We start from the raw sequence: 17,420 nt of genomic DNA, 5'->3' as shown, positions 1-17,420 counted from the left end.
CTGGCTGCCCTTAACATTTCTTCCTTCATTTCAACTTTGGTGAATCTGACAATTATGTGTCTTGGAGTTGCTCTTCTCGAGGAGTATCTTTGTGGCATTTTCTGTATTTCCTGAATTTGAATGTTGGCCTGCCTTCCTAGGTTGGGGAATTTCTCCTGGATGATATCCTGCAAAGTGTTTTCCAAGTTGGTTCCATTTTCCCTGTCACTTTCAGGCACACCAATCAGACATAGATTTGGTCTTTTCACATAATCCCATATTTCTTGGAGGCTTTGTTCCTTTCTTTTTACTCTTTTTTCTCTACACTTCACTTTTCGCTTCATTTCATTCATTTGATCTTCAGTCACTGATACTCTTTCTTCCAGTTGATCGAGTTGGTTAGTGAAGCTTGTGCATTTGTCAAGTAGTTCTTGTGTTATGGTTTTCATCTCTGTCAGTTATTTTAAGGACTTCTCTACTTTGGTTATTCTAGTTAGCCATTCGTCAAATCTTTTTTCAAGGTTTTTAGTTTCTTTGCACTGGGTATATAGTCCCTCCTTTAGCTCTGAGAAGTTTGAACGACTAAAGCCTTCTTCTCTCAACTCGTCAAAGTCATTCTCTGTCCAGCTTTGTTCTGTTGCTGGTGATGAGCTGCGTTCCTTTGGAGGGGGAGATGCACTCTGATTTTTTGAATTTCCAGCTTTTCTGCACTGCTTTTTCCCCATCTCTGTGGTTTTATCTGCCTTTGGTCTTTGATGATGGTGACGTACTGATGGGGTTTTGGTGTGGGTGTCCTTTCTGTTTGTTAGTTTTCCTTCTAACAGTCGGGACCCTCAGCTGCAGGTCTGTTGGAGATTGTTTGAGGTTCACTCCAGACCCTGTTTGCCTGGGTATCAGCAGTGGAGGCTGCAGAAGATAGAATATTGCTGAACAGCGAGTGTTGTCTGATTCTTGCTCTGGAAGCTTCGTCTCAAAGGTGTGCCCAGCCGTGTGAGATGTGAGGTGTCGGTCTGTACCTAGTGGGGGATGTCTCCCAGTTAGGCTACTCAGGGGTCAGGGACCCAGTTGAACAGGCAGTCTGTCTGTTCTCAGATCTCAACCTCCGTACTGGGCAAACCACTGCTCTCTTCAAAGCTGTCAGACAGGGACATTTACATCTGCAGAGGTTTCTGCTGCTTTTTGTTTAGCTATGCCCTGTCCCCAGAGGTAGAGTCTACAGACGCAGGCAGGCCTCCTTGAGCTGCAGTGGGCTCCACCCATTTCGACCTTCCTGGTGGCCTTATTTACCTACTTAAGCCTCAGCAATGGCAGGCACCCCTCCCCCAGCTTTGCTGCCTCCTTGCAGTTAGATCTTAGACTGTTGTGCTAGCAATGAGGGAGGCTCTGTGGGCGTGGGACCCTTCGGGCCAGGTGTGGGATATAATCTCCTGGTGTGCTATTTGCTAAGACCCTTGGTAGAGCACAGTATTAGAGTGGCAGTTACCCGATTTTCCAGGTGTTGTGTGTCTCAGTTTCCCTTGGCTAGGAAAAGGAATTCCCTTCCCCCTTGCACTTCCCAGGTGAGGCGATGCTTCACCCTGCTTCAGCTCTTGCTGGTCGGGCTGCACCCACTCACCAGCACCAACTGTCCAACACGCCCCAGTGAGATGAACCCGGTACCTCAGTTGAAAATGCAGAAATCACCCGTCTTCTGTGTCACTCACGCTGGGAGCTGGAGGCTGGAGCTGTTCCTATTCGGCCATCTCGGGCACCCCCCGTCTCATTTCTTTTTAGAATTGAGTAGTAGTCTTTTGTCTGGATGTACCACAGTTTATTCATTTATTCACCTATTGAAGGACATTTTGGTTGCCTCCAGGTTTTGGCAACTGTGAATAAAGCTGCTCTCAACATCCATGTGCAGGTTTTTGTGTGTACATACATTTCTAACTCCTTTGGGTAAATAGGAGTGTGACTGCTGAGTTCTAACATTAAAAGTATGTTTAGTTTTGTAAGAAGCTGCCAAACTGTCTTCCAAAGTGGTATAACTATTTTGCATTCGCAACATCGATGAATGACAGTCCATTGCTCAATATCCTCACCAGCATCTGGTGATGTCAGTGTTCTGGATTTGGGCATTCTAATAGGTATGTAGTGGTATCTCTTTTTAATTTGCATTTCTCTGATGACATGTGGAGCATTTTTAAATATGTTTATTTGCCATCTGTGTGTATCTTTGGTGAGGTGAGGGGTTTTGGCCCATTTTCTAATCAGGTGGTTGTTTTGCTTTTGAGTCAGTTTTGCTGTTGCCCAGACTAGAGTGCAGTGGTGCGATCTCCGCTCACTGCAACCTCTGCCTCCCAGGTTCCAGCGATTCTTCTGCCTCAGCCTCCCAAGTAGCTGGGATTACAGGCACACACCACCATGCCTGGCTAATTTTTATTTTAGTAGAGATGTGGTTTCACCATGTTGGCCAGGCTGGTCTCCAACTCCTGACCTCAAGTGATCCGCCCGCCTCAGCCTCCCAAAAAGTGCTGGACTGCAGTCGTGAGCCATCGCGCCTAGCCTCAGGTTGTATTCTTAATGTAGAGTTTTTGAAGTTATTTGTATATTTTATGTAACAGTCCTTTATCAGTTAAGTCACATGATGGGTTCTGTATGTGTGTAAGACAGGCTCTTGCTCCATCATCCAGGCTAGAGTGCAGTGACATGATCACAGATCATGACTCAGTGCAGCCTCAAACTCTTAGGCTCAAGTGATCATCCTGCCTTAGCCTCTCAAGTAAGGACCACAAGATGCACCACCGCACCCAGGTAATTTTTCTTTTAAAGTTTTTTTGTAGGAATGGGGTCTCACCATGTTGCCTGGGCTGGTTTTGAACTCCTGGCTTCAAGTGATTCTTTTGCCTCCACCCCTCAAAGTGCTGGGAATACAGGTGTGAGCCACCATGCCTGGCTATGCTGGCTTTTTAAAAATTTATTTTTTTCCTAGCTTGAGCAACAAAGTGAGACCCTCATCTCTTAAACAAAATTAGCTGGGTATGGTGGCACATGCCTGTGGTCCCAGCTACTTGGGAGTCTGAGGCAGGAGGAACACTTGAGCCCAGGAGTTCGAGGGTGCAGTGAGCTGTTTGAACCACTGCACTCCAGCCTGGGCAACAGTGAGACCTTATCTAAAAAAATAAAAATAAAAAAATGCTTATCAGCTGTGGTGGCTCATGTCTGTAATCCCAGCACTTTGGGAGGCCAAGGTGGGTGGATCACTTGAAGCCAGGAATTCGAGACCAGCCTAGCAAACATGGCAAACCCCCACACCCCCGCCTCCCCAGAAAAAATACAGAAATTAGCTAGGTCCGGTGGCTCACACCTGTAGTCCCAGCTACTCAGGACGCTGAGGTGGGAGAATCACTTGAACCCAGGAGGCAAAACAAAGGTTGCAGTGAGCTGAGGTCACGCCACTGCACTCTGGCCTGGGCAACAGAGCAAGATTCTATCTCAAAAAAAAAAATTTGCTTTTTTTCTGTATCTACTAAAATCATATGACTTTTTCTCTTTTGTTAATGCATGTGAGTACTTTGGTTTTCAATACTCAACCAAGCTTAGGGTCCTGGGATAACTCCAACTTGGTCATGATTTACATATTCACCTTTTTATGTATTGCTGGATTGCTTTGCTAATATTTTGTTGAGGATTTTTGTACCTATGTTCATACAGGGTAATAGTCTATAGTTTTGTTGTTCTGTAATGTCTTTGGTCCAGTTTTGACATCAGGGTTATTATCCAGTTTTGACATCATACAAACAAGTTCTTGCTCCTATTTTCTGAAAATTTTTGTAAGATTGAATTTATTTTGCCCCATAAATGTTTGACAGAATTTACCAGTATAATCATCTGAGCCAGGAGTTTGCTTTCAAGGATAACTTTTGAGTTACAAAATCGGTTTCTTTAGTAGGACTTAAGATTTTACATTGCATCTTGTTTCATGTCTGCAGAATCTGTAATGTTATACCCACTTTCATTCCTGATACTGGTAATTTGTATTTTTCTTGATCAATTTAGCTGGGGAATTTTTTTTCTTTTTCTTTTTTTTTTTTTCAAGAGAGAGGGTCTCGCTCCATTGCCCAGGCTGGAGTGCAATGGCACAATCGTGGTTCATTGCAGCCTCAATCTCCAGGGCTCAAGCAATCCTCCCACCTCAATCTCCCAACTAGCTGGGACCACAGGTATGTGACACTGTGCCCTGCTTATTTATTCTTTATTTTAAAAATTATTTTGTAGAGATGTAGGTCTCACTATGTTACCCAGGCTGGTCTCAAACTCTTGGGCTCAAGCAGTACTCCCCCTCTCAAAGTGCTGGGATTACAGGCATGAGCTACCCACTGCGCTCAGCTCTTGGTGGGGATTTATCATACATTTTTTTTCCATAGAATTTGGGGCTTCTCAAATTTTTAATACTTGTTTGTTCCTTCTACTTACTTTGGGTTTTTCTCTGCTTTTTCTAGCTTAAGGTGGAAACTGATTTTCTCCTTTCTTCTGATAGAAGCATTTACAATTCTAAGTTTCCCTCTAAGCACTGCTTTTAGCTGAATCCTACATATTTTGTTTTCATTATCATTTAGTTCAAAGTATTTTTTCTTTTTTTCCCTTGATTTATGAGCTGCTGTGTGTGTGTATGTGTGTTATGTGTGTAAGAGACAAGGCCTCCCTCTGTTGTTCAGGTTGGAGTGCAGTGGTACCATCATAGCTCACTGCAGCCTCAAACTCCTGGGCTCAAGCAATCCTGTTGCCTCAGCCTCCTGACTTGCTGGGGCTACAGGCATGCGCCTGGCTAATTTTTGTATTTTTAGTAGAGATAGGGTTTCAACATGTTTGCCAGGGTGGTCTCAAACTCCTGGCCTCAAGTGATCTGCCTGTCTTGGCCTCCCAAAGTGCTGGGACTGCAGGAATGAGCCATAGTTTCTTTACCCACTTGTCAACTGATGGGCACTTGGGATGGTTCCATATTTTTGCAATTGCAAATTGTGCTGCTATAAACAAGCATGTGCAAGTATCTTTTTCATATAATGACTTCTTTTCCTCTGGGTAAGATATCCAGGGGTGGTATTGCTGAATCAAGTGATAGAACTACTTTTAGTTCTTTAAGGAATCTCCACACTGTTTTCCATAGTGGTTATACTAGTTTACTTTCCCACGAACAGTATAAAAGTGTTTCCTTTTCACCACATCCATGCCAACATCTATATTTTGATTTTTTACTATGGCCATTCTTGTGGCAGTAAGGTGGTATCACATTGTGGTTATGATTTGCATTTCCCTGATCTTTAAGCAATGTTGAACATTTTTTCACATTTGTTGGCCATTTGTATATCTTCCTTTGAGAATTGTCTGTTCATGTCCTTAGCCCGCTTTCTGATGGGATTTTTTTTTTCTTGCTGATTTGAGTTCCTTGTAGATTCTGGATATTAGTCCTTCATCAGACGTATGGATTGCAGAAATTTTCTCCTACTCTGTGGGCTGTCTGTTTACTCTGCTGATTTTTTTTGTTGTACAGAAGCTTTTTAGTTTAAGTCCCACCTATTTGTTTTTGTTTCATTTCCTTTTGGGTTGTTTAGTCATGAAGTCTTTTCCTAAGCCAATGTCAAGAAGTATTTTTTTCAATGTTCTAGAATTTTATGGCTTCAGGTCTTAGATTTAAGTCTTTGATCCATCTTGAGTTGATTTTTGTATAAGATGAGAGATGAGGATCCAGTTTCATTCTTCTACTTGTGGCTTGCCAATTATCCCAGCACCACTTTGTTGAATAGGGTGTCCTTTCCCCACTTTTTTGTTTGCTTGCCAAAGATCAGTTGACTGTAAGTATTGGTTTTATTTATGGGTTCTCTCTTCTGTTCCATTGGTCTGTATGCCTGATTTTATACCAGCACCACACTGTTCTGGTGACTATGGCCTTGTAGTATAGTTCGAAGTCAGATAATGTGATTCCTCCAGATTTGTTCTTTTTACTTAGTCTTGCTTTGGCTATGTGAGTCCTTTTCTGGTTTCATATGAATTTTAAGATTTTTTTTTCTAATTCTGTGAAGAATGATTTTGGTATTTTGATGGGAACTGCACTGAATATGTAGATTGCTTTTGGCAGTATGGTCATTTTCACAATATTGATTATACCCATACATGAGCATGGGATGTATTTCCATTTGTTTGTGTCATCTATGATTTCTTTAGGCAATGTTTTGTAGTTTTCCTTGTAGAGGTCTTTTACCTCCTTGGTTCAGTATATTCCTAAGTTTTGTTTTGTTTTGTTTTTTTGCAGCTATTGTAAAAGGGCTTAGGTTCTTGATTTCTCAGCTTGGTTGCTGCTGGTATATAGCAGGGCTACTGATTTATGTACTTTAATTTTGTATCCTGAAACTTTGCTGAATTGATTTACCATTCTAGGAGCTTTTTGGATGAGTCTTTAAGGTTTTCTAGGTATACAATCATGTCATCAGCAAACAATGACAGTTTGACTTCCTTTTTACTGATCTGGATGCCCTTTCTCTCTCTTGTCTGATTGCTCTGGCAAGGACCATGTTCAACTTTTCACAAACTATTTAGGATTCGTTTTGTGTCCCACTACATAAAATATTAAAACTTGCCACCATATATGCTTTATAGTTGTCATGTTATTTATGTATGTGCAGCCTCAGAATACACTGTAATATTTTTTCTTTGAACAGTCATATGTATTTTTCAAAAGTTAAACCAAGAGAATATATTTACCCACTTGTTTACATTTGTTATTTGTGGAAGGACTGGTCCAACATGAGCTACTCAGCCATTATAATAATGATTTTTCCTTGAAAACAAAAATCATTGTAGTGGCACACTCCAAAGTTGTTTGCTGTCTTTGGAATGCACAGTTTTGCCCAATATTATTCAGCAAGAAGGGTACTTTTTTCTCATTGCTAGTTCATACTTCTGCTTTCTTGCCTCTCTTTTTCAGTTATCTAAAACCCCATCAGTAGCTGTGATTATGTTCTTGGTTTCATTTTCCTAATTCTGTTAAATATTCTGATGACAGGAGCGCCCAACCCCCATACTAGAAGTTAGAATAGTTCCTATCTCACCAGAGTGAATGAAAAATTGCACATTCACATGCCCAAAAGACTGACCCTGCACACTTTAGTAGAGTTTATTTTTAAAAGAAAATCTACACCAAATTAATGTGGAAAGCATTGCTTCTTAACTGCTATCCCTGGAAGCAAAGTACCATCTTGCCCCAAAGAATATGGAAAACTCAAAAGCCCTGCTCTTGCATTCTCTGTTTCCACCATGCTATACTTTACTTTAAAAGATCACCTTTTACCCTTCTCTCCCCAAATATTAAAAGTTTCTCAGATCAGGGTAATGAATACAGTTCTGTCCTCTGAAAACCTCTTCCCTCTACATCAAAGCTTTCTGAAATAAAAGTAGTCCAATATCTGCTCATTCAGTCTTCAAGTCCTTAAGTTTCTATTGCCACCACTGCTTCATCAAAGGTATATCACTGCTTGATTACTAATGATTAAGAGCAAGAGCTCTGCATAGAGTCCTGGATTTAAATCCTGGTCCTGCCACTTAGCTTGGAAAATTTGGTTGGTCTCTCCCAACCTCAGCTTTCTCTTCTATAAAATGGGGATAACAGTACCTCTCTGTTGGAAGGGTTCAATGAGGCTGACCATTCCCTTCCCAAACCTGTCTTTGTTGGCTTCCCATAATACCACTACTCTCCTGGGTTTTCTCTTGTATCATATGCTTCTTTTTTGTGGGCTCTTCTGCTTCTCCCTTTAAATACTTTTTTCCTTCTTTGGTTGCCTGTCATCTTATTCCTAGCTTTTCGTGGATGACTCCTTTCAAATCTATGGTTTTGATGATCCCCCAAATCTAAATTACTCCTGAATCTTAAAGAAATATTTTTCTTTTTTTGAGATGGGGTCTTGCTTTATTTCTCAGGCTGGAGGGCAGTGGCATTATCATAGCTTACTGCCACCTCAAATTCCTAGGCTCAAGTGATCCTCTTGCCTCAGTCTCCCAAATAGCTGAAACTACAGGTGTGCACCACCACGCCTGGCTAACTTTTTAATTTTTTGTAGATATGAGATCTGAGCCATCTTGCCCAGGCTGGTCTCCAACTCCTGGGTTCAAGTGATCCTCTGGCTTTGGACTCCCAAAGTGCTAGGATTACATGTATGAGCCACCATACCTGGCCTACTCCTGAATCTTTATCTTCAAATCAGGTTTCATTCCTGAAATCCAGCTATTCAGGTATCTGATGGATATCATCATTTGGATATCTTAAACATCTAAAACTAGGCCGGGCATTGTGGCTCACGCCTGTAATCCCAGCACTTTGGGAGGCTGAGGTGGGTGGATTACAAGGTCAGGAGATCGAGACCATCCTGGCTAACACAGTGAATGAAACCCTGTCTCCACTGAAAATACAAAAAAGCCGAGATTGCGCCACGGCACTCCAACCTGAGCGACAGAGCGAGACTCAGTCTCAAAACAAACAAAAAATCTAGTCTCCCTGGTTATCTAAGCCCCGAAATGGGTACCCAATTCTTAATCTGCCACATCCAACCAATCCCTAATTCCTGTTGATATTAGCTCCTAAATCTCTCATATTTCTCTCTTCCTCTCCATCTCATTTTTCACTAAGACCTTTCCAGTTTCAGAAAGTAACTAGACCATTTCATTCTAATATACTAGACTCCATGCTGATGTAGAAGTGTTCTCAATTGTTCAGGGTACAAATTCAGCTTTGCCACATACTACCAGCTGAATGACAAGGGCATCACTTCTGATACTTTTTGAGATACAAGAAATGAAGGGGCTCCTGCTCAGTTAGCTGTTGCTTCAATGTCAAAACAGACTCTGTAATAAAATAACTCCGGACAGTTTGGTTTGGTAGTAGGTAAGTTTTCTATCTTTAAATTATGGTGATTAAAGGGCACTTTCAGTGCAAAATGGGGACTGGCCCTCAGTAAGCAAATTGCTGGCTTACCATGCCCGTACCAAGTAGGAACTTGGCCTTGAGGTTCCTCCTCCAATTTCAAAATAGGTTTAGACACAGATAAGGGAAGACTGTGATCACAGGTTCAAGTTTTTATTTTGATCTCATTTTTATACCTGAATAACAATTTTCTCCAAAGGAATGATGATACATAATCTCTATTCTAAAAACGGCACATAGTGTATTGATAGCATCTGGTCAGTGGTTATCACTGACTGTCTTCAATAACAATTACTCATCTAAGAAACTCTTCCTTTTTAAAAAAAAATCCTTGGTGCTGAGCCAGACAACCCTGGGCTGCTGCTCCTCATACTGATAGGATCTGGCTTCTAGACTGACCCCTCTCAAGAACAAAATACAGGGAGGGACTTGTTCTGGATTCCCTTTGGGCAAATGCAGCTGCAGTACTCACCAGGCTGGGCCTCAACTTACGGGACTTTTATTTTTTTTCTTTTAAATGTATACTATTAAAGTTGGATTATTCATCTAATATTTATGTTTGCCTTGGGGACTAATAAACCTCACAACCTAAGGATCACCCCAGTTAAACCAAGGCTTTGTCATCACAGGGCTACTCAACAGATGTCTTAGTTTCTTGAACTAAGGAAGGGGTCAGTCAGCTAGGAGAGAAAAGTCCTTTTGAAAGACAGCATCATATACCTTGCTGACTCTGCTGCATACATACAGCCTCCAGCCTTGTTGCCGGTTCTTAAAGGAACTGTGCTGTCTTTTCACTTTTCCTGGTTTTTGGGGCAATAGAGGGTTTCCTACCTCAAATGCCAATACCAGGTAGGTAGAAGGACCTTAAGCTCAACTGCTGGCTCCTCGTAATCATAACACACACTCTGTTCTGTGGTGGGTGCCACTCTGCCTGTGCCATGTCACATTTCCTAATCCAGCACATCCTCGCCCAAGAAAACCCTACTTTGGGGTCATTCATTCTATTCTTATTTCTCTCTTATTTGTTCTGATGTTTCAGTTGGACTTGATTCCATGGCAGGCTCTGGCTCCAGAGGAAGAGATGGGGGCTTTGTGAACTGGGATGTTCCTCCAGCACCTAGTAACAAAATAAAAACTTGAATCCTCATGTTCCACAATTTCAGAAGAAATCATTCTTTTTTGCTGTTAGAGTTCAAGAGGAAACCCCATATTTTCTGGAACCAGTGGGACTGACCCCTTGGCTATGAGGGAAGACTATAACTGAGAAATAAAGCAACAGTCAAGTTTGCCTTCAATGAGTCACTGAAAAATATTTAATTACATGTCAACTTCTGATAAAGCAGTAAAAATTAAACATTGCATAACAGGATACACTTAATAATGTATTGCTCAAATTGGAAAGACCAGTGTATTGACCATCCAACTAACTCTGAGTAGCTGTTACCTACTACATAGCTTGCCTTAAGGAAACAAGTGCCAATTTAGCCACCCTGTGGTTTTTTTCTCCCCTTGTGGCCAATACTACATTGGACATGTTATGAGTCTGAAGAGAACCTCACTGAAAGCTATAATCTCTTTGCTGACACATGTGGCTTGTACCTGCTAGGTCTTCGTGGAGTTCTGTATGGTCCTACCTGAGGGGAGTGTCCTGTATGCAGCTGCTGAAGACATTGCCTGTCCTAGAGCTTGATTAGAGCCCAGAGGCTGCTGGAAACTGGCAGGTTTGCTGGTTGAAGTGGTCCGGTGCTTTGATTTGGGATCTTTAACTGGTTTAGTCCAGACCAGTGCCTCTCCAACCTGGAGAGCAGCTCCCAACTTCTGAGCCATCTCCACCATCTTGTGTCCACAAAGGAAGTAAAAGAACGAAAAGCATGACTGTCAGAGACAAGCCAACCCACTTCTTTGTTCTTCCAGCTGGGGTTTTAGCTGAAATAGTGTCTGGTCGTACTAGCAGTTGAGGCAGGAAGTACTTACAAAACAGCAAAGAATACAGATTGCCTTTAATGGATGGCACGGTGGTTCACACAGGATCTCAAAACCCAAAAATTCAAGCCTGGTGCATTACTGGGCTAAATGTTTATTTCCTACAAGAAGTGAAATAGGGCTGGGCACATGGATCACAAAGGTCAAGAGATTGAGACCATCCTGGCCAACATGGTAAAACCCCATCTCTACTAAAAATAGAAAAATTAGCTGGGCCTGGTGGCACACGCCTGTAGTCCCAGTTACGTGGGAGGCTGCGGCAGGAGAATTGATTGAACCCGGGAGACGGAGGTTGTAGTGAACAGAGATTGCGCCACTGCACTCCATCCTGGGCAACAGAGCAAGATTCCATCTCAAAAAAAAAAAAAAAAAAGTGAAATAGAAGGAAGCTACAGACAGACACAGACCTCAACTTTGATGAGTTGAATTAGCAATAACAACTCAGTAAGCCTGAATTTCCTTTTATTATTATTCTAGGAAAGTTCTTCTCAGGCTGTTATTAATTGATGAACTCATGCTGCTGGGAACATCAAAGCCAGAAGAGCCATGAATGTGTAATACCTTGGATTTGGAGTATTTGGGCTTGATTTTTGAACGTTTCCTGAGAGCTTACTTATGACTCTTGGGAGCTAATAAAAGACTTACCTCAGAGTCAAATTCCACAGAGCTACTGTCCTTGAGTAGGTTGACTTTCTTCTCCATCTCCTGATATTGGGCCAGGGCGTTCTTCTTCTCGCCCTGGTTGTACAGCAGCACAGCATAGTTCAGGTTTACTAAAGGGTTACACCTATGGCAGACAGACAGGGATTCGATGGAGCTGGGGGCTTTGCAACCAATGGTCATTCAGAGATCCTTCTCATTACACAAAAACAAAACAAAACTGGTTAAGTAGAGATTTCTCCATTATGTAGCAAGGTAGGAACATATGTGCTAAGCAGACCTGTCGAGAAGAATCAAGGAATCAATCAATGGCCTAATGAGCAAAGCTGGTATTGGGACCAAGTCTGGCATGTCAGCCCTCAACAGCGACTACCTAGGCCAGGGTTGAAAAAGGAATCTCTACCCTGCTGTCTGGAAGATACCAGTGGAGTAAATCCTGGAAGAGTCAAGTTTAACTTCAATTAAACAGCCCAGAGTCCTATCTGATATTCCAGCTAGCCCACAGCTATCAGCAACCCAAGCCCACTGCCAGTTCGGACTTTCTCTAGCCTCCTGATTACTCAGTTTGGGACTGGAAACAATTTCTCAATTCCTGCTGAGCCAACACATACTTAGGAGACACATCTCTCCACACTGAGGTCTGCTGTGTACTAATGCCACAGAGGAAAAGCTGGGCTGACTCAGGCAGCACCGATGCTATGGTACCACCTCATGGCTTTGGAGAGTCCGACACCCCCAGTACCATTCTCAACAAAGTGCATACTTATCCAGGTGGACTGCTTCTGCGTAGGCTCTCTTGGCATTCTCTATATCTTCCAGATTGGTCAGAGCCACTGCAACAAAGAAAGCATTGCAGCTGGAGAGCTCAGCTTAGAAGACAAAAGTAGTATTAAAGACTGCCCCCAAAGTAAACTTCACCCACTCAGCTCATGGCACCGGAGTTTACTAAGTCAGCTTAGATACCCGGTGCTATCTTCAACAATCCCTTCTACAGTCAATCAGTTGCCAGGTTCTGTGCATCCTTTTTTGCAGTTTCTTTTCTGACACTGCCGTTATTCAGGCCCAAGTAGTTTCAGGCTTTCCATTTATCCCCCAGTGTCAATGTCCCCACTGCCTCCATTCCACTTTCCACAGTGCTGCCAGGTATCTCACTGACTTATAAATCTGACCACATTACCATCCTACTTAGGAATCCTCACTGGCTCCCCACATCTACAACTATGATCTTTACCCTTTCATTTAGCAATAAAACACTCCGACTTTTTAAAATCAGTATTTCCTTGACACCTCATATATAAAACAAAAACAGCTGCTCTGGAAGCCCTGCCCATTCCACCTCCCCACCAGCTATGCATTCACTCCTACCAAGCACCTAAAAGGAGATCTAGGAATACAGCTGGACAAACACGGCCTCTAAGATAAAGTCCTTGCACTGTATGCATGACTTCCATAATCTGACCCCAGAATATCTTTCCTGACTCATCTCCTATCATATTCTCTAACACTACCGCCCACTAACAGCAAGGGACACTGCGGTTTCATGGCTGCATGCCTTTGTTCATGTGGCTCCTCAACCATTCTGTGCTATTCCATTCTAGCTTGTTGTTCAGGATCCAGTTTGAAAGCCATCTCTACTTTGTAAAGTTAGCATTGCTGCTGTGCCTTCCATCATGGCTGTTTACATTTCTATGTCCCATTAGAACCCAGCTATCTAAAGAAACTATCAACACAGTAAACAGACAACCTACAAAGTGGGAGAAAATATTTGCAAACCATGCAGGTCTAATATCCAGGATCTATAAGGAACTTAAGCAAATTTACAAGAAAAACACAATCCTGTTAAAGTGGGAAAAGGACATAAACAGACACTGTTCAAAAGAAGACATACTGCAGCCAACAAGCATATGAAAAAAAGCTCAGTATCACTGATTAGGGAAATGCAAATCAAAACCACAATGAGATAACCATCTCACACCAGTCAGAATGGCTATTACTAAAAACTCAAAAGGTAACATTCTGGTGAGGCTGCAGAGAAAAGGGAATGCTTATACACTGTTGATGGGAGTGTAAATTAGTTCAACCATTGTGGAAAGCAGTGTGGCAATTCCCCCAAGAGCTAAAAACAGAACTACCATTCAACCCAGCAATCCCATTACTGGGTATATGCCCAAAGAAATATAAATCGTTCTGCCGTAAAGACACATGCATGTGTGTGTTCAATGCAGCACTATTCACAATAGCAAAGATGTAAAATCAACCTAAATGCCCATTCTGGATAAACAAAATGTAAATGTACACCATGGAATACTACACAGTCATACAAAAGAACAAGATCATGTCCTTTGCAGCAACATAGATGGAGCTGGAGGCCATCATCCTTAGCAAACTAATGCAGGACGGAAAACCAAATCCTGTTCTCACTGTAAGAGCTAAATGATGAGAACACATGGAAACAGAGAGGGAAACAGACACTGGAGCTTACTGGAGGAGTGGTGAGGGCCAGAAAAAAAAATAACTATCAGGTATGGGGATTTCTACCCATGAAAACTACAATAAAGAATCGTGCCCACATTTACCCCTTGCTCCTTCCACCTTCTGATTGACCTGGTGCTTCCCCATGTGGCCCTGCATGGTGTGGCATGCCCTCCTTCTCAGGAATTGTAACAGACTATCTTTCTAGTGGCAGATGTCTTCTGATCTGTTGCCCATACCATATCTGAATAATAATAATAAAACCTATGTTGCTGTTGTTTTTTTAAAGCAGTTATCTTTGTATTCAGGCAACCCTCAAATAACCATGACTCAATTGCTTTTGCAAGCTTTCTCTTTTGAATAAGAACCCCACAATAATAAACAAAAAGCCACTGGAAGACCACTGCCAAATGAGGACATGGATAGCTGCTTTGGGTCTTACATTTAGTAAGTAAATGTATATGGAGAAAAAATTTCCTAGGAAGACTATTTAGTCAGTACTTTAAAATTAAAATGGTTGTGCATAATTTTTAAAGTGTTTGATTAATTTTAACTTATTTTTATGATAATTTTAGTATGTGCATGGCATAAAATGGAGTTTCAGGAAGAGAACAGCATTCTACATAACATGTTCAGAAGAGATAAGGGTTTCAACATAAGGTAGCTTGACTTAGAAGTACCAACTAGGGGCCAATTATAGTAACAACAATATTGATAATAATAGACCAATTATATAACCACAGTAAAACCAACAGTTTTCAAAAATCAGTATTTCAACAAAACCAGTATCATTAATTGAGTGCTTAATCATGCAATCCTCACATCAGCCCTTGGTACATATAATAAGTAGTAGAGGCAGGACCCCACCTAAAACCCAAGCTCTTAACACTTGCTATCTGGAACTTAGTTGGACTCAATATATATACAAATGAATTGTCAAGGCAAGAGGAAAAAATTGGTAAAAGGTGAACTAGGGATGATCTTTATTTAACCTGTTGGTCTCTGAGTGAAACTCCCCCAAGTGAGAAACAACCAAGTTCCTTTGTCATCTTTTATCTATTTCTTCAAGCTCCAGGACAGTAATCCAGATTCCTATAGGATCTCTAAGGGAATGGCTCCTATGAGACAGCCACTGATCTTCCATGATTCTAATCCATTTTTCCCTCATTACAGATGGCAGAGTTTTCCACATAAATGTTTCTTACCTGCCAAGAGCATGTAGAGCTCCCCCATCTTTGGCTGGAAGTTGATGGCTGCACTGAGAAAATGAAAAGCTGATGCATACTGCTGCATGGTCAGATGGACAAGGCCCAAATTATACAGAATCTTCCAATCGAAGGGTGCCAAGTAGTTGGCTCGTTTCAGGCAGCTGATGGCCTATGAGACAGAAGGGGCACTCAATGAGGGGCAAGCTAAACAGACCAATAACCACATATATGAATGCGAACAAAGAACATGAGGGGACGCTCACCGCCACATATTTCTTCTTGCCAAAGAAACACATTCCAATGTTATTCCAGAGTGGAGGACTTTCTGGAACAGCACAAGCCACAACTCTGTATTTGGTGAGGGCAACATCAAAGTCCCCGTGGGTCTGCATCATGCTGCCTGCTGCCAAGATGGCCTGAAAACACGGCACATAGAAAGTAATTCAGTCATTCCCAAAAGGCTGTAGCAGTGAGGCAGCCTTCCTGAGTCTATACTTAGCAGGCCCATCAGCACAGATGGGACTGAAAAATTTCTTCCAGGGACATAAATAATATATCCAAGCTACTCGGACAAATGTTCCTGAGGAATGTCCTTGCACCCTACACTGTGGCTCTCTCTGGCACAGCACAAAAAAAAAAAAAAAAAAAAAGATAAAATTTTACTTGCTTTACCCATCTGTTTCCTACTTCTAGCCAGGAAAGTCAATATTTCAGAATGAATACCAGAACCCTTTGATTAATTTTAACTTCCTTTAATCTGTTCTCTGCAGCCCGGTACACCAAGTGTTCTAGACACCTGAAATACACCTGTACGTGGCTACTTAAGGTACATTTCTTCCTACCATAGAACAGAGGGTGAGTCAGCTTTAGGCTTCATCAGCCCAGCCCTTTCATTTCTCTAAGGAAAGGTATCAAGGTGGGAGCTGAGAGGCTAATATTACTTCCTAAATCAGAACTCAGTTTGTATCCTTCTATAAACAGCTTGTCTTGCTGCATCTCCTCAATGATACTCATCCATTTGATGCTATTCCTTCTCATTCCCCAAGTCACATCTAGACAAAAGTTGTAATATCAAATCATTAAGACTTAGAAGTCATTTCAACATGATTATTGTTGCCTTTTAGAGACAGGGTCTCACTCTGTCACACAGGCTGGAGTACAGTGGTGCCATCATGGCCTACTGTAGCCTCAAACTCCTTGGCTCAAATGATCTTCCCTCTTCCAACTTCTGAGTATCTAGGACTACAGATGTGTGCCACCATGCCTGAATAATAATTTTTTTTTTTTTTTTTTGTAGAGATGGGGGTCTAACTACGTTGCCCATCCTGGTTTTGAACTCCTGGCCTCAAGTGATCCTCCTGCCTCAGCATTCCAAAGTGCTGGGATTACAGGCATAAGCCACCATGCCCAGCAGATTTATTTTTGACAACAGTTGTGGAGGCATTGCTAATTTCCTAAGTAACACATAAGCTTTACTAGGACTATGATTCTGCTTTCTGCAGGGGTTACACGTCTATTATAACAAATGTGCACTTTTAGAAGATAAGTAGAGCATACTTGACAATACTTTCAAATAAGAAGAACCACCTTATATTTATATTTTTTCTATTTCTCAGGTATCCAAATTTAAGAAGCTATTCCTTTGCTTTCCAGGGTCAGATGACCTCTAGAAGCAGTGGGACCATCTATCTGAAGGCCAGAGCCTTCATGTCTGTAATACCTTGTAATTGGTAGGGTCATAAGTCAGTGCATTGCCAAGATGTTCAAATGCCTTCTGGTAAATGCCGAGCTTGGGAAAAAAAGCAAACAAGACAATTTACATCAGCAAGGAGATGGCAGTTAAAAGAATCTGGCCAGACCAGGCGTGGTGGCTAACACCTATAATCCCAGCACTTTGGGAGGCTGAGGTGGGTGGATCACCTCAGGTCAGGAGCTCGAGACCAGCCTGACCAACATGGAGAAACCCCATCTCTATTAAAAATACAAAATTACCCAGGCATGGTGGTGCATGCCTGTAATCCCAGCTACTCAGGAGGCTGAGGCAGGAGAATCGCTTGAACCCAGGAGGCAGAGGTTGTGGTGAGCTGAAATTGTGCCATTGCACTCTAACCTAGGCAAAAAGAGTGAAACTCTGTCTCAAAAAAAAAAAAAAAAAAAAAAAAAAAAAAAAA

General features: G+C 41.9%; 1 protein-coding gene across 4 annotated transcripts in view; it reads right to left on the bottom strand.

Annotated features, from left to right (window-relative positions):
• Window positions 1–9,063: 9,063 nt before the first annotated feature.
• Window positions 9,064–17,420, bottom strand: part of BBS4 (Bardet-Biedl syndrome 4) — a 15,577-nt gene continuing 7,220 nt past the window's right edge. For 2 of the 4 annotated variants that reach the window (XM_017859776.1, XM_017859775.1), the window contains exons 4-9: window positions 15,513–15,665; window positions 15,247–15,418; window positions 12,333–12,402; window positions 11,555–11,696; window positions 10,561–10,762; window positions 9,068–10,043 (exon numbers count right to left, since the gene is read on the bottom strand). In XM_017859776.1, the coding sequence (XP_017715265.1) occupies window positions 9,934–10,043; window positions 10,561–10,762; window positions 11,555–11,696; window positions 12,333–12,402; window positions 15,247–15,418; window positions 15,513–15,665 (849 nt within the window). In that variant the 3' untranslated portion in view covers window positions 9,068–9,933. Of the gene's footprint in view, window positions 10,044–10,560; window positions 10,763–11,554; window positions 11,697–12,332; window positions 12,403–15,246; window positions 15,419–15,512; window positions 15,666–16,969; window positions 17,039–17,420 lie in introns of all 4 variants that reach the window. The other 2 variants (XM_017859773.1, XM_017859774.1) reach the window with 2 other exon arrangements.

The sequence above is a fragment of the Rhinopithecus bieti genome, unplaced genomic scaffold, assembly GCF_001698545.2.
Source record: "Rhinopithecus bieti isolate Rb0 unplaced genomic scaffold, ASM169854v2 scaffold_52288, whole genome shotgun sequence".
NCBI lineage: Eukaryota > Metazoa > Chordata > Mammalia > Primates > Cercopithecidae > Rhinopithecus > Rhinopithecus bieti.
The sequence above is the reverse complement of the archived record's forward strand: the minus strand, read 5'-3'. Positions and strand labels throughout refer to the sequence as shown.